This window comes from Sitophilus oryzae, unplaced genomic scaffold, assembly GCF_002938485.1.
Source record: "Sitophilus oryzae breed Bouriz unplaced genomic scaffold, Soryzae_2.0 scaffold_1512_pilon_pilon, whole genome shotgun sequence".
NCBI classification, from domain to species: Eukaryota; Metazoa; Arthropoda; class Insecta; order Coleoptera; family Curculionidae; genus Sitophilus; species Sitophilus oryzae.
This window is the reverse complement of record NW_022146184.1, coordinates 2,099,268-2,120,994: the sequence shown is the minus strand read 5'-3', so window position 1 is coordinate 2,120,994 and position 21,727 is coordinate 2,099,268. Positions and strand designations below refer to the sequence as shown.

General features: G+C 33.0%; 1 protein-coding gene across 1 annotated transcript in view; it reads right to left on the bottom strand.

Moving 5' to 3' along the window:
- Window positions 1-7,430: 7,430 nt before the first annotated feature.
- The window catches only part of LOC115878467 (mucin-5AC), a 239,996-nt gene continuing 225,699 nt past the window's right edge, over window positions 7,431-21,727 (bottom strand). The window contains exons 7-15 of the mRNA XM_030894985.1: window positions 21,160-21,534; window positions 16,208-16,604; window positions 13,281-13,459; window positions 10,897-11,024; window positions 10,767-10,837; window positions 10,492-10,703; window positions 10,243-10,373; window positions 10,007-10,180; window positions 7,431-7,779 (exon numbers count right to left, since the gene is read on the bottom strand). Of these exons, the coding sequence (XP_030750845.1) occupies window positions 7,618-7,779; window positions 10,007-10,180; window positions 10,243-10,373; window positions 10,492-10,703; window positions 10,767-10,837; window positions 10,897-11,024; window positions 13,281-13,459; window positions 16,208-16,604; window positions 21,160-21,534 (1,829 nt within the window). The 3' untranslated portion in view covers window positions 7,431-7,617. The remainder of the gene's footprint in view (window positions 7,780-10,006; window positions 10,181-10,242; window positions 10,374-10,491; window positions 10,704-10,766; window positions 10,838-10,896; window positions 11,025-13,280; window positions 13,460-16,207; window positions 16,605-21,159; window positions 21,535-21,727) is intronic.

Genomic DNA, 21,727 nt, shown 5'->3' with positions numbered 1-21,727 from the left:
TCTCTGTATTACTGGGAGTGGCCAAGCTCATAAATATCCAGATTATCCAGAAGATACCAAGTTGCTTTGACGTAATATATATCTATCTGTATAGTTTATTGCATTTTATGTAATATAAAAAGTAGTAAATTATTTATTTTTCTAAATATCTAGACCATATTGTTAGGATATTTTATTATCATGAGCATCTTTGAATATTTCAGCTGGATGTACATTAGATATATGACAGAGATATCCATAGGATATTCTATTCTGAGACATCTACAGGATTTCAAGATGTCTAGAGGATATCCTATAGATATTTCTAATCAATCGAAATCTTTAAATTCAACCAATAAAATTAATACCGTATCATCGTATCGTCGGACAACGGTTGCATGAAAATTAACCCAAGCAGCATTTGGACGTCGAGACAACGTTATGTCACGCGACCAAACGTCGGTGCGCAACGTCGGCACAACCTCGTGCCAACCCTAGTCTGCACTAGTTTGGAGAATAATTTTTGGGTCGAAACGACGTTGGATACCGACGTTGGCTAGAAGCCTAATTTAGTACAAACTGCAACGTTGTTTAAAATCCTAATTCACAGAAATACAAAACTAATATGGCGTCTAAGTCGCGTTTTATCCTAAATTGGGATAATTAAAGTAAAAATATTTTTTTATAATTTAGTTAGAGACATATGTCAGATGGCAGTGAAGGAAAACAAAACAAAAGTATTTAAGTGTGGAGGATGTTTGAAGATCATAATTAGGCAAAAAAGTTAAACGCAAACAACTTTATTGATAAATGTATTGTTTCTACTTTGAAAAATACTAATGGGCCTTAAAATTAAGGAAGTTTTAAAAATTTTCTTGAATTTTTTTTTAGTAAAATGAGAATAATTTATTGGCAGTCGAAAAAATTGTTTCCGTGTGTTTTTTAGGGTCAAATATTTCAAGTTAATGTATTCAAAGAGCAGGAATTGCTATTTTAGGAACGAAACATTTTCTTATTTAACAACATGGCGGCTTTCACTTTGTTGTTTTAGAGATTAAGATGGGAGTAGTTCGAGTAGTCGCATACTGGACTAATAAAGTCGCAGTTCGGCCTTAACAGGTAGTATACTAGTCGCAAGATTGCCTAATTGAGTCATCCTAGAGTCTAGCTTGTGCCGCCCTCTATAATCTAAATAAACGAGGGAGTGGATAAACTGTCGGTAATATATGTCGATGTATATTTAAATTTAGTTTTATATGTACCTTTTATGTCCCATTTTAATTAAGTTTTTTTATAAAAACAAAAACAGCACTGAACTGTCTGACTGAAACAGAACAATGAAGTGAAATTTAAGATTTAAGGTTATGGTTCAATACAGTCGCAAAAAAGGTAGTGACTCGACGTCCTACCAACGTAAGAATAAGGAAATCTAAACAACGTTGGAATTAGTAAAACAGACGACGTTTGCATAACGTTGGAATAGGTCCTGAAACTGACGTCGGAAAACTCTATATTGTCCAACGTTGTAACTACGTTGTCGAATCACCTAAAGATCACTTAAGCAAAAAGGTTTCAAGACAACGTTTATTCGACGTCGCAGAAGCTTCTACTTTGCTGTAGTACTAGTCCAACGTCGGCACAACGTTATAAAAACGTTTAAATTTATTTTAATACCCAAGGTAGGGAGCTAACTATTTTTTGTAACTAATCCAACGTTGTGTTTAGTAAACATGTGGTCGCAAGTCGTGAGAATGCTACTTGGGAAGCTTAACGCTTAAAATATAATAGTTCCTAATTATTAGAGGTAACACCTATGCACCGATAGCCTTATTGTGTAATTGAACTAAACAACGAAATATTTAATAATAAAACAACACAATATTAAAAATACAATAATGTTTCTTTATTTAAATTCGAATCATTTTGGACACATAAAAAACTTGACTAGGAAAATTACATGAAACATTCCTTAAGAAGTATAACATTGCTTTAAATAATTATCTTATATAAACACTTAACGTAGGTATCAAACGCAATTCGTGACACATTGAATGAATAAACAAACACGTAGAAGTAAAGTCTGGCCAGCAAGAGAGGGTTTCGATTTGACAAATCTAATAAAATGACAGAAAATACGGTCTCTGTTTTGAATTAAAATGACAGACCGCAACAGTCATGTCTTATTCTCTTGTTGGACAGACTATAAAAACACCCTGTCGTAGTTGAGCCTAATTATGCATGATTTCAGTCTCTTTCATTTAATTGGTCGTTTTAAAGTATCTAGATAAATAGAAGACCGTGATTGATTGAAGTGAAAACACCGAATTCAATGACATAATTTGTGTAGATTACCTATTTTTTTATTGAATTTTGTTTCATTTTAACTTTTTATGATTAATGTAACATGTAAATTATGAAACATGTCTAAAATGTGTTTGGGTTACTGTACAGGGTGGGCCAAATTCGACACTTTTAAAAAGAAAGACACTTTTCTATAGGAGATAATATTGGTATCTGGAGCTCAATTTTTTTATCAAAAACATGATGGTAAAAACCGTACATCGATATCTGTTACCGTTTATGAGTTACGAGGTGTTTTTCAAAAATGTGCATACAAATCACTGTAACTTTTTTGCTATGGAAAAATTTGTGTTTTTGTAAAAACATTTCCAAAGCAGCTTTTACATAGAAATTAATGGTTTAAGTATATATTTTTTTTTAAATTATTAATTTAAGAGTTGTCAACAGAAACATTGATTTTGAGACACCCTGTATATTTTTAATTAAGTGAAAAGAACTTATAATTACAATATAGGACACTTGATATTTTGTTATAGACCTCTTCGAAGTTCGCCACTTTTAACTAGTAGGCTAGTAGAAGTTATCAGCAAATTTTTGCAGCCAATTTCCCAGCCGTTGGCCGTCGAGGACTCCAGACTTAGTGCCTGTTATCCTGGATTTTTATCTTTGCGGAAGAGTACAGGTTCTGGTTCTTATTTTTAAATTGTCTATAATCTAGATAATAATTAAAAGTACTTGGCGGTTATGCGAACGTATTTTTCAACTCCACTGAGTTAATGAATTCCGCGAGAAATGTTTAAAAACGGTCCCATCTGTCCCTAACAGAAGGCGGTTGACATGTCGAATACCTGTAGCAAAACGTCATGTCTTGGTTTGCTATTAATTTTTTTATTGTTATTAGATATAGTTTAAATGTGTTGATGTTGTTGAATATCGTTTAAATTGTTATAGAATTCGGCATATTTTATTGCAAATATTATTTTTGTTTTAATTGCTGCTCACAGACCAGAATTTTTTGCACTACAGCCGGCGCCGTTCAAAACCTACTTATTCAAAGTGGGCAAATTTTTAAAAACTCTACATCTCGAAGAGGAATCAAGTATGCTATATTTTTGGAAAGGCAATTTAAATTATTTTCAATGAATTAAAAACAACAGGGTGTCCCATATAAAAAAATCAAATATTCTGTTAATAATTTTTAAATTATTATTTTTAAAAAAAGTAAACTTAAACCATTAAATTCCACGTAAAAGGTGCTTTGGAAATGTTATCACAAAAATACAAAATTTTCCATAGCAAAAAAGTTACAGCGATTTATTAAAAATGCACATTTTTAAAAAACACCCCGTAACTCCGAAACTGTAACAGATATCGATGTGCGGTTTTTACCATCATGTTTTTGATAAAAATTGAGCTCCAGATACCGATATTAGTTCTGAGAGATATTATCTCTTATAGAACAGGGTGTTTCCCTTTAAAAGCATCCAATTTGACTCATCCTGTACATAAAAGTAAATCTGATGGTGTTAAAATATAGATAATATACCCTTATTATATTACGATAATCTATAATATCTAGGGACTTTAAGTTCATTAATGCTATCGGCGACATATCTAAAGGGAGAACAAGAACGAACAAGTTATTTTTGATTATAATGACAGGATAAAATTCGCCTACGAACAAGTAAAGAAGACTACGTTAATATTTACATTTAAAATCGAAGCCCTTACGTTATTCTTATCTAACATATAAATAATATTAGTACCCTTTGTCATATTATTTTAATGGTGCTAGAAACCTTAACTATATTACTACAATAAGTTGATATCCATTAAATATATTACAAAAATGAAGCAAGTTTAATATTTAATAGAATGTCAAACATTATGGCATCTCTAAACAGCTATATTAGGGTAAACAAAATATGTTGATGTATAGCAATTATGTTGGCCTAACTGTTAAAACTGTCAAAATAGTAGCAAAAATCAGCAAGAATCTAGTCTAATTTTTTCTTCAACTATTCGGTTGTAGCATTTTTCCTTTAATATATTTTTTAACCATGTAAAATCTGGAATAAACAAAATTTCGTATTAAATACTTCAAAAATACAAGAAAGTTAGTAGTTTAGTATACAGGGTGTCCCAATATTTCGTGGATATAGAACTACTACGAATTTTTAAAATTAAAACAGGTTCATTGGACATAATTAACTTTTATACAAAAATCGAGACAAAAATGCTTCGGTGGTCCGTTAGATGGTATCAAACATTAAAAAATAAACACATTTTTTATTTTAAGAAACGTTAGTCCGATTTAAATAAGCTTTAGGGTGACTTTATTGTGCTAAAAGCTGTAGCATTTGATTTTCACAAAAATGAAGAAAAGTATGGGATGGGTGAAAACTACTTCCACCCCTACAAAAATTTTAATAGAAATATTTTCTAACTCCACCAACAATGGTGGTCTGGGTTTTTTCTCAAAATTCTAATAATTCCTACCTATCGTGTCTCTTGTAGAAAACCCCACCGCGAATATTTTTTGAGAAAAAAAAAATATTTTTTAGATGCTGAGTTTGCATAAAATAATTTTCAATTTAGTTGGCGAAAATATGGAATTTTATGTTAGTATCACAAATTATATTTGACAGTAACCTTCATAAATTTTAAATTAATTAATATTCGGATTTACTTTTGATTGATAACTCCCTTCCCTCTAACGGACAAACGAAACATTTTTGTACAGAGGTAAATTGTGCGCAATTAACTTATTTTGATTCAAAAAAGTCTTCTTTGGAGATAAAAAATCTCCAATTTTTTTAGTAGTTTTTACCCTCCCCGAACTTTTTTTTGTGATAGTATTGAAGAAGAATTTTGACTAGTTGGTATGACAAATTTTGCTTTAAAAGAATAAAATTATTGGTGCGAAATGTTTACTACGGCTACAACCTACAACAGTTATTAAAATAAACATTGCAAAGAAAGTGCTATTTTATTCAAAATACAGAATGAGTATTGAAATACTCAACGGTTTTTTTTCAATAAAAAGAAAACAAAAGCAAATAAATCTATAAGAACTAAAAAAGATGAATAACTAGAGAAATTCAAGAAATATTTATAAAAACAATGCTATTTATTTCATGGCAAATGTTATGAAAACAGTGAAATATAAAAAAATCATCTTCTAATACAATTGTTTTATTTCGTTGAACAAAATCGATACCAATTTCGGCTTTATTTGTATGTACATACGAAAACAGCGAATAACTTCCAAGTTGGAACAATTTACTTACTTATCTTTAAATTATTATAATATTTACATAAGAATCGGTATACTGGAAAAATAGAAATGGAAAAAACATTAAGAAGCGAATATAAAAATGTATGCTAGTTGAAATGAATTGTTTAAAAATAATACTTAATACTAGTTTCATTTTACAGCTTATATTACTATCTAAGATAATTTACCACATGTGTGCATATTTCAGCTTCAGTCTTCTTTACTTGTAGTCTAGATAAAACATTCATTCTTACTATATCTATAAGATTTCATATATTACATTTCTAAGAGCGGTTTTACGCCGGACTATTTATTTCAGAAATTAATTTGATCAAAGCTGTGTTCCGTTTAGAGGCCAGAAGTATGAGTGGTTATAATTTTCTTGACGTTATCCTAATTACAACTTTCTTAAGGTCAACTGGCAGTAAAGAACCATTCAAAAATAAAGAAGAAAACTTGGCAGGTAAATGACATCTAGAGCTTCACCTCGCCAAAATTATCATCGATTGTCAATCTCTAGCCATCTTTAACGCCATTTTTTTTCGATCGCATGTTATATTGTACAGGGTGTCCCACTAAGAATAGCTGTCGGCTTTATCTCGGAAAGTATTAGACGTAGGGCTTGCGGAAAAAAAAAATTATAACTAAAGAGAACATGAGAAATTGCTGGAAATTATTTTCAAGTTTGGAGAACGGCCGTTAGAGGGCGTAACTGCTATGGAAAATAACAAAATCGAATTTTTAAGGAATTTTGACTAGATACGATATACTATAAATACTAGCTTTATAATGTTCAGTTAATTTTGGATCTGTTAGAACCATTTTCCCCTATCTGCTAAAATAAAGTGGTGGGGGAAGGTTAGATCTGTTTTTATTTAAATGTTAATAACTCCAAACTGGATGATCGGAATCCAACAAATGAAAGCTCGTTTGAAAGAGCGTTTCTTACTCTATATTATGCCATATAAACAATAAAAATAAGCTTTTGAACGTAGACGGTAGGGGGCGCTGTCTTACAATTTAACAAACATTGCGCGTTATCTCAAAAAAAAATTAATACGACAGTATATTATGTAGTTTTCGCTGATAATAAAGAGTAATAAAAGCTTAAAAAGTCAGCGAAAACCGCATCTTGATATCTTTTTCCAAACGAAACTTATTATCAAAAATATAATCAATACGAAAAAATAAGCCCTAACTACGTTGTTTTTATAACACGGTTACACTAACCCTCTTGATTAACGAGTAACGAGTAACAAATAAGATAGAAACGATTAGTTTGTTCTAAAATCAATATACCAGAACACCATAATACCAGATGTATTAATTTAGCAACGTTTTTTATCTTTTGATTGCTTTTCTAAAAACGTTTCTTCAAAAGAGAAAAAACGCTGCTAAAACTATCAAAATGTTGATCAAATAACACTTTGACGTTTATACTATTACGTCAAAAGCAACTTTTTTCCAAAGCCTACCATGGCATCGCTAAGGCATCATTTCTTATTCACTGTCATTGATATCTATTAATTATTAGAAATTAATACATTTGGTATTATGGTATTCTGGTATAAATAAAAGCAGATCTAATCTTCCCCCACTACTTTATTTTCGCAGATACGGGAAAATAGTTCCTACAAAAAATATTCAAAATTTACTGAAGTTTATGAAGCTATTATTTATAGTACCCGTTATCTAAACAAAATTGTGTAAAAACAGTAAAAACTCCTTTTTCTTATTTTTTATAACAGTTGCGCCCTCTAGCGGTCTACAAGCTTGAAAATAATTTCCAGCAATTTCTGTAGCCTCTTTAGTTACAAATGTTTTTTTTTCGCAAGCCCTACGGCTAATACTTTCCGAGATACAGCCGAGAGCTATTCTTAGTGAAACACCCTGTACAAACTATTTCATTAAAGTAATTTGTCAAATAAATTATCAGTTGTAAAACCACTATAAACTAATTTTAATTCTCGGTTCTCCCTTTTATCTGTTTTCCAACCTGTAAGTCACCGAATCCAATTGACCATATATAAATTTGTTGGCTCCCTGTTGCCAATATTAAATTAAAAATTGGTGTCATAGTCCGGCCTTCTACGACCGCTGTAGCCGCTGTGTTGACTGCTGGCGTGCGGGTAGTAGCCGCTGTACATGTTCTGGTTCCATTCTGAGCGCCAGCTGTCGTACAGGTTCGACATGCTGTTGTCGTGAATGGATCCATCCGATCTCTGAAAACAAATAGCTAAGTATGAATTTTGTAAATTGACACAGACTATATAATATATAATATGAAATTCAACCCCCACCGAAAACTCTAGTAGATACGAAGATGGTTAAAATAGGGCAAAGTTGTGCATTAATGTGCCAATAATAAAGAGTGTCAAAAATACAGGGTGAGCCTTAAATAAGATCAAATATTTTCAGTGCTGGTAGAATCGGGTATCTCGATAGAAAAAAAGAAAAAAGAAACATATTTTCTCTTTGCCATTTTTCATGTAAATCCAGAATAACCAAGATATTTTACTTTGAACGTTTAAAAAAAAATGATTTTTCGCTTAAATTTTGAGAACCACTAGATCTTTTCTGGGTTTTCTTTCTTGTAAATTTATCTTATCGTATCTACTACCTACGTTATTTTATTATTTACTATTAAGATTCTAGATTCGTGTATCATCGTTGATTTTAAAAAGCACAAACCGAATGCTCATTCAACTTTTCAAATAATATTCTGTATTGTTATCTTTCTGGATACGTTTGAAAATATATTCTATGTTCTAGCGCCATTTCTGTCACATTTACTGGTACTGTACATCGTTAGAATCGCAATGAGTTTATCTATTTAGATGTGTAAAAAATGTTGTCTATCGATATATCTTCTTCGTCTTCGAGATATCTTGTCAGATAACGTTAGAAAAAAAATCGAAACCTTCAAATTTCGATTTTTCTCGAATACTGAGTGGAACTGCTCGGAGATTTAAATGTTTCTAAACGAGATATTATTAAACACAATGCACAACTTTGCCCTAATTTAACCATCCTCGTATCTCCTATAGTTTTCGAGATTGCAATGGTGGGGGTCAAATTTTAATTGCCCTGTATAGCCTGTAGATTATGAAATTAAAAATTAAATATTTTGTAGAAACTGGTGTGCGAACTTTTTAATCATCTTATACTACACTTTGAATATTCTACTTCTTCTTAAAGTGCCTATCCTCTTTGGATGTTGACTATCACATTGAACCATATTACTTTGTTCACTGCCGTTCTGAACAAAGTTGTTGACGTCAATCCGGTCTATGTTCGTAGATTTCGCAGCCACGATATTCGTCTGCGTCCTGCTGATCTTCTGCCTTCTATTTTCCCCTGCAGTATGAGTTGGAGTAGGCGGTATTTCTCGTTCCGCATGATGTGTCCGAAGTATTCCAGTTTTCTACGTTTGACATTCACCAGAAACTCCAACTCCTTGTTGATGCGGTGTAGTACAGTCTCATTTGACACCCGATGCACCCACGACATCCTAAGCATGCGCCGATAGCACCACATCTCAAATGCCTCCACACGCTTGTATGATGCATCGGTAAGGGTCCACGCATCTGCTCCATACGGAAGGGTTGAGAGCACGTAGCATTTCAGGACTCTGATTCTAGTGTGGACGTTGAGGGACAGGTTGCATAGTATATTTCGCATTTTGTTAAATGCCCCTCTCGCGATTTCGATTCGGTGTTTTATTTCGCGAGAGTGGTCTCAGTCTTTAGTCAGGGTGCAGCCCAGGTATGCAACGATGTTGTTAACAGTGAACTGAAAGTTGTTGATGTAGTTCTTGCTAACGATCAACGTTTGAGTCTTCTTGCAGTTCATCTTCATTCCGTATCTGCTGCATGTATTCGCCACACGATCTATAAGCCTTTGGAGACCTTCAGCGGTATCGGCCAACAGAACGGTATCATCTGCATATCTCAAATTGTTTACTATTTCTTCGTTTATTACCGGCCCATCCTCTGTGCCATCCAGTGCCTTTCTAAATAGATGTTCCGAGTACACATTGAATATCAGAGGCGACAATATACAGCCCTGTCGCACTCCCCTCCTTACACTAAACTCTTCTGAAGTTTCGTTCTCGATTCGAACCACGGCGTTTTGTTGACGATAAAGTTTTGCTATTATCTCTGTATTTCTATCGTCTATTCCAGATTCCTGTAAAATCGAGATGAGTTTGTCATACTGGACTCTATCAAAGGCCTTTTCGAAGTCTATGAAGCACGCAAAGACATCTACATTGACGTCGCATGCTCGTTGGATTAGTACTTGTAGTGAAAACAGAGCCTCTCTGGTGCCCAAACACTTTCTGAAGCCGAACTGAGTTTCACCTACGTTTTCATCATTAATTATTGAAATTCTATGTACCTATTGAGTTTATACTAAAATTAATATTATATTGTGAAGAATAAAATATACCTTTTTGTGGAACTTGTTCTCATAGGGCTTGTTTTCCCAAACGTCGTCCATATTGTAAAAATCATCAGCTCCGAAATTTTCGAATCCACCCATGTGGCTTTTATTTAGATCGTTCAGCATATCCTCCGTCAATGGAACTGGACTCTTCTTTGAGTTCTTATGTCTATTAACCAGCTGAAAAAAATACATAAATTTGGTGTTATTTGTTGTAATGTTATGAAGTATCTAATACTCACCACAGTAGCCCCAAAAATTATTACAAAGAGCAGAGATGCTAAACCTATAACTATAACAGCAATAGCCCATTGAGGTAATAGTACATTCTCGTCTGAATAGCCTATGGTTGGAATGTTTCCTTTTGGTATTACTAAAATAATAAATTAAGCTCATGTAATTATTCATTGTAAAATAAATCCAAATTGACTTGAACAACTATTTAAAAGGAGTTTTAAGACTTCATATTCTAGTGTTAAATTTAGACTTACCAACAAAGTCAGTGTATTTTGGGTCAACTTCAAACTGGCCCAATGCAATTCTGGCCTCAGCAACTGCACTTTGATTAAGGGATTTTGGTTCCCTATTCTTTGGACTGCTGTCCATCAATGACTGATGGAAAAGCCGTTTAATCTCCTGAGTATCGACTTGTCGACCGATTTCGTTTAATTCTACCAAATAATCCACCAGTACGCTACCCTCACTATAGAAAATTTTAAAAATTACAAGTTAGGAATACTTTTTATATTAGATTATTATAGTTTACCTGAATCCATCAATTCTAATTTTTCTGTACCATTGTTTCAACACTGGAGAGCTGCTATAGATACTTTCAAGCTAGAAAAATAGGGAAAATCAATTAAAATCAAATTAAAACTAGAGTTATGTAGAAATACCTCATTTTCGACATCATTTGCCAATATTTGATACTCTTTAGTGTTTCTATCGAGTAATTCAGGAGCCCATTTTGCTCCACCAATAAGTTTAATCGTTCCCGCTAAATCACAGTCTCCAGTACAAATACCTAAAATCGAAAAATAATTATATTATTTAAGTATACTTACTATTACAACTTTTTTAATATTCTAACAATATGTTTTTAAAGTGCTTTAAAGCACCCTAAAGTTTTCTGTATACAGGGTATTTCAAAAAACATATACCATATCTCGAAGATTGCTCTATCCATAGTTTTATTTTAATTTTATTAATAAAAAAATATTTAATTTATATTTATTTAAATTTTATTAATTGTGATTAATAAAATTGCGTTTATCTCATCAAGGAGGCCGAATTCAACAAAATATCTAGAGATAACTTTTAATTGGCATTAAACGACCTACATAAATTTGATATCAAAAGAAAAAAGTCAGTGGCATACATGTTTTTATTTAAACATATTTAAATTATAACCCATATGCAGGCCCCTGATGAATTTATCGACACTTTTTTACCATTAAAGTAGCACTTATAGTAACTTTTACCCTCAAAATTTCATTCGAATCACTAAAAGTACTTGGAAGAAAATTATAATAAATCGAAAGATTATTAAGACTTTAAGACCCTGTAGCTACGAAACAAAGCAGTATCGGACCTATGTTAATATGAAAAATAAATTTTATTTTTACGTGAGGAATCTCCCCACGAGAGATGGCACAAGTTTTTTGAAACACCCTGTATACAACTTTTATAATATTCTACGCTACATAAATATGCAGTTTCAAAAAAGTCTTGTAAAACACGTAGGCACTAATTTTATTCCGAGTTTATCAAAAATGTATATCCTCCATAAATTATTTTTTACCAACATTGCAAATATCAAATCCCTCTGTCCAAAAAGTTACTGATATTCTTTAAAATGAGTGCCTGAACGAATCAGATAGGTAACTCTTTTTACTTTCGTGAAATAGAAAAGGAAAATAATAAAACAAGTGACAGTTCTTCCACTTCTTGCAAAAATCGCCGCGAAATGTCATAATTGACAAAAGTAAAATGTCATCAGCTTTTGACATTTCTAAATATCAGCCCAATGCCGTCTCTAATAGAACAGCCTCGGAGCGAGATTTATGACGTCACGCTAGTTAGACACCACGGATTAATAAATATGTTGTAGAATACATGGAAAACATAATTATTCCTCGTATTTTTGGTTTGTATTTTAAAAATGATATAGTTTACATGAAATATACATAATATACAGTTAACTGTTATATACAGTTACTTTGGCAAATAAACTATGAACCATACAAATGCAGCAAATGTTTTACAATGTACAAATAATGAATAGGTACATAAGATAAGGGGTAAAATGTAAAATATATTTTAAATTTTGGGGTTTGAAAATCGATCTAATTTAACAAAAAACATTCAATATCTACTAATAGTGATATATTATTATTTGCATTCACAAAATTTATATGTATATTTTGAAATCATCAATGTTTGAAAAATTATATTTGCAAATAATACAATATCATAGAAAAAAAGGCGTCAGCGATGGCTATGAAATAAACATTGCTCTCATTTTATATGTAAAATTATTCTAAAATTTTTGATTTTCTTGGGATATAGGTTCGGGAAAAACGCTGATTAAGTTTTCATTATTTTTTTTGGTTTAAAATAAACGTTATAGCTAACGTTTATAGTCTTCATCAGTGTTGTGTCATATGAAAAAAATAGTGTCGAATATAATCCATAAAATTACATATACGAGGAATAATTATGTTTTCCATGTATTCTACATCATATTTATTAATCCGTAGTATCTAACTAGCATGACGTCATAAAATTCGCTCCGTGGCTGTTCTATTAGAGACGGCTTTGCATCAGCATGGCCGCAAGTTGCTAACTTAATAAAATTAACACTAGGAAAACCCGCGGGAACTGTCAAATTCAAAGTTATTCGTTTCACAGACTATACTATTATATATTTATCAAGGTTAGATTATATTTGTTAAAAAAGTGTCAAAACGTCCGTTATCGTACTATATTTCTCTGTTGACGGGCTGGAGTAAAAAATTTACGGATGAAAAGTGGCGCGAAAATGACACGACAAGATTGACGGACGCATGAAAATCAAGTTTAAGAACATGAAAATCAAGTTTAAAATCCAGACCATGCTTCTACGATGACCAGATCAGTATATTTTTTACACAGTGGCTATTTTCATAATAAATATTTTATTTTCTGTCTAGAGAAACTATTAGAATGTACAGTGGTTTTTTTTCCCTTAAAAATAACATTACTAAATCAGTAAAAATTAGTGACAAAAGAAAATGAATACCTGGAGTAGTAGGCTTTGGTGTAGTAGTGGTGGTGGTAGTAGTTCTTGTGGTAGTAACTGTTGTAGAGGACGATGTAGTTGAAGTACTCGTAGAAGCAGTTCTTGCAGCTTCTAGTAGTTTTTCGATAGAAATAGGAGTCGTAGATGGTGTAGGCCATCCGGTGAATTCAGTGCTTGCTCTAAAAAATATACATTATTAGTTATTTCATTATCTTATTAATTAAAACACGAGCTTATGTCGGGTTTTTATTAGTACTGTTTCTAAACAGTCCTGTATTATAAGTAATTATAGACTATCTAAAGAAAATACCTAATATTGTTTTGATTTCAGGACAGTTTTTATATTTGAAATAATTTTTTCAAGGAAGGTTAAAAAATATATATTTTTGATTTGTTTATTAATAACTTTGAAATTAGCGAAACATATTTACTCATATATTAGTATTAATTATGTAAAGTGATCTGAAAGGAAGCCAAAAATGCAATAGTATACAGGGTTTTTCATTTTAAAAAATTATACTGATCTGCTCACACTTTTTTGAGCCACCCTAGAAGTTAAAATATTTTCCTGAAATACATCCGCATACATATTTTAGGTTTGCACTTAAACAAAATTCTCATTTTTTTCATTCTAGAGCTACTTTAAGAGCTACAGGGTATAATAGGAGATTTTTTGTTTACTGGTCATAGATTTTAACTATGGAGTGTAGAGATGAGGAGAAATATCTCTTATTGGACTTTATTTGAAAAAGTGGTCACAAAAATAGAAAGAATAAAGGTTCACCAAATCACCACAGTGACGCTAATGACGCATAAATCTAAAAAATGAAAAGTAACCAAGTTGTGAATAGATAATAGAATAAAAGTTATAGAATAAAAGTTATAGAACATGTTCTTAAAAATAGTGGGAAAAAACTTAAGCAATATACAGGCATTTCCTTATTTTTGGATTGCACTGCGCTGTTTTTTATGCCTTTTATGCCCTTGGTCTATTATAGCAGCAGTTTGATAATATACCTGGGTCTCATTTATGATCCGAATAAAAATATCGCACAAGGATGGACTATGGAAGTTATATACGTATATTAACAAAACATTAAACAGAAGTTCATTTCTTGAAAAAAAAATATGTTTTGGTGTATCAAGTTGGTACACGAATACACCCTTGGCAATGGTGTTAAATTAAATTTTACCAATATAACGGATGCTAAGAGTGCCCTGGGCCGACCGTATTAGGAATGAAGACATTCTCAGAAGAGCTGGTCTGGAACAACGTGAACTCTTCGAAATCAACAAGAATAGGAAAATAGCCTATTTGGGACACATACTACGTGGAGAACGCTATCACTTTCAGCGTCTGATTCTCCAGGGTAAAATAGAGGGGAGCAAAAGGGGGATAGGACGAAGGAAGCTATCCTGGCTGAGAAATATTCGTCATTGGATACAGGACTTCCAAGCACTCCAAGTCGCGGCAGTTAACAGAACCATCTGATGAGGAAGAAAAAGATGAACGCCTACGCAGGAATCTGCACGGCACCTTAAGAAGAATATAACGGGGGAAACTCAATAAAATGATGATTGTAACGTTGATTGAAGAAATAAAGAGATGCGCAACCTTAAGGGCGATTTTTTAGCACAAAATATGTCCGAGATGTAGCTGGCGTTACGGTTATATGTCCGAGATTTAGTTTAGCTCTGCGCATCGATATTCGTTTACAGCGCAGCGGATAAAGAATACTGTATATAAAAAAAGATGATTCTGCTTTCAGTCGACAGAGCGGGTCGTTTCCGGAGACAGTGTTGCCAGAACTATGGATTAATCGGTAGATTTACGGATTTTGGATACAGTACGTCAATAACACGGATTTTCTATCATGAAACAATGTAATATAATATTATATGATTAAAAAAAGAACAGCGTCACAGTTGGCCTGGAAATGAAGATCGCTCTTATTTCGTATGTAAACTATTATAGTAAATGTCAATAGTCGTCATTTCCAAGCAAACTAAACGACTTTTTTCGATCATCCTATTCATTGCCTATAAAAGAATTTTTATTTTTGTTGTTTATTCTATCCAAAAAATCCTATATGGGTATTTCGCCACTGCAAGAAAATCTACAAAATAAAATAGTTATTTTTTGCAAACACTTCCGCGTTAATCCAAACTGAAACTACTTGTCAGAAATTAGGTTTACAGATATACAAATTTGCCAAACGAACAAACAAATACTTAACGTTTCGAAAAGTATCTCTTTCCGTCGTAGGAAGCAAAAAAATACAAAGAAGAAAGAAAAAAAATATTTAAAATATTTAAATTCAACTATTCGAGAACAATTTAGATTTTTAAAACAGATAAGTCTACAAAAACCGTTGACGTTCTGTTAATCTGTAAACACCTAACTTCTGACAAGTAGTTTCAGTTTAGATTAACGCAGAAGTGTTTGCAAAAAATATATAATAGATAGAAATAAAAAATATTTTGTAGATTTTCTTGCAGTGGCAAAATACCCATATAGGATTTTTGGAAGAGATGAATCCGCCACATAATATGTATAGACATTTTTTGTTTATTCTGTGTTTAACACGAATAAATTTTCAATTCATAAACGCTGATTTTTCATCCAAAAATATTTTCGTTAAACGTATTACAGATATTATACATTTTAATATGGCAACACTGTTGCTTTCAGTTCCACACCGTCTTCGATATACCTTCGCTAGCCTAAGAACTACAGAAAATGAGTGTTTTATGCGTTGGCCGCAAAATGAGTGGGGGATCCACCGTATAGCACTTGAGACGTAAGTTGAAATCAAATCAACCTTGTCTCGAATTCGCTCATTAAGTTGCGTATCTTCCCACTTCGTTCAATCAACGATGGTGATGACTCACTACATTATATTATTCAAATCTATGCTGTGATTTACCTGACAGGCCATCCTTTTTGTATTGTTGGTGAAGTGGGTTTATTAATGGACTTTTCAACAGGCTTAGGCGTAGTTATGCGAGCAGTCTTCCTAGCACCCCCAGGTCTACTTGGGAAAACAACTTTAACAGTTCCAGCAGCAGTACTAGTAACAGGTGCCGAACTAGTTGTAGTCTCCTTAGTTTCTTCTGCTGCTTTGAAGCCTGGAGGTAGTAAATTATCTGGAACCTTTGTGGTTTTCGATGGAGCTTTATAACCAGGCGGCAGTAGGTTTGAGGGCAGTTCTTGACTAATGGTGACAGGAGTTTTAGGTGTGGAAGTTTTAAACTTGTTATATCCGGGTGGAAGGAAGGCGCTAATGTCGACGGGTTGGGCGTTCTTTAGCAGATTGTCAACACCTATAATATATAAAATTAAAAAACGGATATGTTTATGTATTACTATAATATTTACTAGTACACATAGTTCACAGTTAAAATAAAAGCACTGTATAAATTCATTCCTTATAAAAATTAATGATACCCAAGTAGCATTTTAAGACAGAAAATCGAAACAATCTCTGTTGGGAAACATTGCGAAACAGTTTCGTCATAGTTTCGCAACATAAATCGCTTTTTGTTTCGAAACATTTTACCAAAATATGATTTCGCTACAAGGTGCGTATTCATTATCCGAACGAACGAACGAACGAACGAATGTTCGCTAGTGGTATGGACGGGGACCGTACGATAGAACCGCACGAGAAGACCGGACGCGAACGCCTTTGATGTACCGACTCGAAACGGATGGTCGAGCGAACGAACGAACGAACGGCCGCATGCGTTCGGTCCCCGTCTAAATATACCGCACTTTCATTCGTTCGTTCGTTTGTTCGTTCGTTCGTTCGTTCGGATAATGAATACGCACCTATATAAGCATAACAATAAAGACCTTAATGTCACAAATTTTTCGAAACTATTAAAAAACAGATGTGGCTCACATTTACAGATTTCGTACCCGTTTTGTGCCTGAATAGTTTCCATAATTTATTTGATATTCTGTCATATATAAGAACATAACCTTACTTTGTTGTTTTAATTTTATTTTGCAGTTTTTGCATTTGAGCATTCTTCAAGTTTTTATAGTAGATACTATAATTAAAGAAGCAGAACGAAGGACTTTATTTTTTCTTGGACAGATATTTTTCTTATGCGATTTTATAATAATTATTAATTATACGCATTACAGAGATGATATGTTTTAGGAATAAATGTAATAACGGCCAGTACCAATACCCGACAGGAAACCGAATAAAATGTTACTAGCAAACGTTTTTTTCTTTTTTTTCCACAATGGAATACATGTTTTTATGTTTCAATTGTGTTATAATAAGTAAATAAAAATGTTTTAATTATTTTGACCACAAGTTTTGATTGGCGTTGTTGACAGGTGACTGATTCGAAATTTCTACACATATTAAATCGAAACGTTTTGGAGACAAGGTTTCCATTTATTGTCGATACATTTTCGAAACACGAGTTTCTCGTTTTATAGATACAAATACGAAATAAGTATATGATTTGTGTCTGACTCCATGTCAATTCTATAAAATAATGGATTAAAATTCTGCCATGTTGGCCAGTGATGAGTTTTTAACTAAAATATATGTTTTTATCGGCTGTTGAGCTTTTAAACTCATAAGAATATTTCGTTCTACTTAGATTGATTTATATATTTTTATTTTTAGAACCATGGTATAAAAATAAAAATATATACAGGGTGGCCCATCGAAAACGTTCCGCAAGGCATAACGGCCAGGGTAATTTTTTTTTCAGAAAATTCAAAAACACGTCAATTTTGTTTGCGAGGGGGACAATTTTTGCCCCAAAAATGATTGCAAAATCTTCAACCCTCTAAGCGGGGGTATCATCCCCCAATTTTTTTCAAAGGGGAAGGGGGGTCAAGTGGTGCCGCATTGAAAAGGGCTTTCTATTCTCTATACTCTCCCGCTTCGTTTTTGAAAATCGGTCGAGCCATTGAGAAAATATGAAGGATTGAAATTTGAAAAGTTTATTTAAACATTTATCAGAGTAAATGATAAGGATAAATTCCTTCGACCAATTTGCTATTATTTCTTATTATTTCTAGATGTTGACGCATTTTTTCACCTCCCACAATGATGAACGATCGGGTTAGGTAGAGTGTACTTTCTTTTTGAAAGGTGTAGTTAATCGGCACAACTGTTGGTACTGCGCTGAGGACAACCCCAGGGTTTTTCACGAGGTGCACACACAAAACCCTAAGAAATTGAACGTGTGGGCTGGTATTTTTAGAAATTCTATTGTGAGTCCTTTTTTTTCCTGGAAATCTAACAGGTGATATGTACTTGGATTTACTGGAAAATACCATCGACCCAGCCCTAACTGACATCATAGAGAACAATCCTGGATACGTTGAAGCGGAACTAATATTTCAACAAAACGGTGCACCTCCACATTACTCTCAAAATGTGCGTAATTATTTAAACAATAACTTTCCCGTTCGGTGGATAGGACGAAGGTGTGCACTTGAGTGGCCTCCCCGGTCATCCGAATTGACTCCTTTAAACTTTTTTCTATGGGGACACATAAAAAGTAAAGTGTATAGCGCTCCACCCGCCTCATTAGAAGACCTGCGAAGACGAATTATTGATGTTTGTTGCGAAGTGACCCCCGCAAGTTTTTCAGAATTTTCTAGAACGGGTTGAAAATAATTTGTATTACTGTATGGAGGTTGACGGGCAACATTTTCAGCATTTTCTTCATTAATAAGATAAGTTTTTTTTAATTAACTCAATTTATGTGTTTTTTGCAAAAAAAGTACTTTTCAAATTTCAGTCTTTCATGTTTTCAAAATGACTCGACCGATTTTCAAAAACGAAGCGGGGAAATATAGAGCATAGAAAGCCCTTTTCATTGCGACGCCACTAGACACCCCTTCCCATTTGAAAAAAGTTGGGGGATGACACCTCCGTCTAGAGGGTTTGATGATTTTGCAATCATTTTTGGGGCATAAGTTGTCCCCCTCACAAACAAAATTGACGTGTTTTTGGATTTTTTGAGAAAAAAAATACCCTGGCTGTTATGCCTTGCGGAACGTTTTCGATGGGCCACCCTGTATAAAGTGTCAATGGGATTTCCAAGGCAGACTTGATCTTTTGAGCGAATTTTTAAAAAATCTCATTTTTTTAGTGAATTTTCATAATAATGAATAAAAATTAGATACCACCGTATAGACATTTTTTCGCTCTATCTAACGCGCGCACTGAATAGGTATCGGCGAGAGCGACCGGCACGTAATTTTCAGTTTACGTTGAAATAAATGTAAGCCCGCGCACCGCATCAGATCGGTGCGCTCGGTGCGCTTCGAGCTATCGGCGTTACTCGCGCCATCAGGCGAAATCAGAGAATGCATGGAAGGGGGCGAATAGTCTACGCCGAGCGACTGTTTTTAGTGGAGCGGTTTTACATTAAACATGTCCGATGAATTATTAATCGAAAGTGTACGAGACCATATCATACTTAATATGCGGTTTCTTATAAAAATTTCTTACAAGCGCGTAACCTATATTGTTTACTACACTTATTCAATAACTGAATTAGAAAACCTTCCGATTAAACCCATTTATTTCTCATCTCGTTTTGATTATCTCACATTATTTTGAAAATCGAATTTATATATCGTCAAAAAACTTATCATATTATTTAATTTTTGGTTTGTTTTGACGTTAGTAATAACAGCTGATAAATAGTCATCCTATGTTACTATGTTGATCGCTCCGTAAAAGGTACAAATAGAGAAAATAATATTTATGTTTGAATAAAATATTCGTACATATATCTACCGTATGATAGAAAAAAACGGCGTCCAGTTGAATGGGAAATGACGATTGATGACATTTCCTATATAAATTTACATATAAAATGGCACCGACCTTCATTTCATGGTCATCGCTGATGCCGTTACTTTTCGATAATACGGTACTATAAAAACTATTTATATTTTTTCTTCTTTCAATTTTCTTTGACTTTTTTATTATATTTTAAGTTTTTAAAATCTTGGTTTTAAGTCAGTAGTGAATAAAACGAAACTTGTGTTTACATTTTGTTTAATGATTGACGTTTCGATAATTTAATTCGGTCTTCTTTAGAATCTATAATATACAACACAATTTTATCACTAACAATGTGTTTAATATATAATTTTTCTTACCCACAAACGTAGAAAATTATTTATACGTATATTATAGATCCTGAAGAAGACCGAATTAAAATTGGTCGAAACGTCAATCATTAAACAAAATGTAAACACAAGTTTCGTTTTATTTACTACTGACTTAAAACAAAGATTTTAAAAACTTAAAATAAAAGCTATATATAAATGTTTGTAATGACACTTATTTAGTTTAAAAAACTACAAATAGAAGTTTTATTTGACTATTTTTCATATCTAGCTTTGTTTTTGTCGTGCCGATCGCCGATACCTATTCAGTGCGCGCGGAGCTTAATAGTATACAAATTCAAAATGGCGGCCATAAGAAAACAAAAACTTGACTGTTGTTGTGCGAAATCGAGAATTTTCATTTTCTGAAAACGGCATTTAATTGGTCGAAGTCAAAAATATAAAACTACCCAATTATGTTGCAATAGTTACAATAGTATTGAAGATATTATCATTTAAAATTAACGTATTATTTTATTTTTTTTTGGCATAAACTAATCAAGATACCGGGGTTTTCTTCATAGGTGTGCGTCAAACTTCTAATTACGCAACTTTTATCCCATTTAACCGAATTCGTATCTCTCGTAGTTTCCTCTTCGTAGAGATACCAATGTTGAGCATCGAAATTGTCACCATACTCTGTATACCTACTAGACAATTTTGCTTTTTAGCATGAGCAGAGCTGAGCTTTAAGAAAATAATTCTGATACTCACCCTTGGTTGCATTCTTTGGTCCAGGCTTGTTCTTGTATCCAGGTGGCAAAAGAGCACTGATATCATTTACCGGTTTAGCTTTAGCTAAAATGTCGGAAATCGGAGAATTCGTGGTACTAGTTGTTTTCGGAAGTTTGTATCCAGGAGGTAGCAATGCACTAATGTCATCAACAGGCTTGGCCATTTCGAATAGTTTGGTAGTTTCATCGGTCTTAGGAGGTTTATAACCTTTTGGCAGAAGAGCACTAATATCTACCGGTTTAGCTTTTTCGAAAATATCGGAAGTGTCGGCAGATTTAGGTGGTTTATACCCTGGTGGTAAAAGAGAGCTGATGTCTTCTACGGGTTTGACGTTTTTAAGAAGACTTGAAATATCTAGAATAAAAAATAATAAATAATTAGTCAACTATACATCACAGTTAGCCTGGGCCAAGATGTCAAGAAAAAAAATATATAAACTTTGAGTACATTATTTTTTAAATGCCGATACCACTGTCTCTACACAAATTAAAAAAAAAAACTTTTTCAACCAAAGTAAAAAGCGCTCAAAAAGTTTTGTTAATAATAA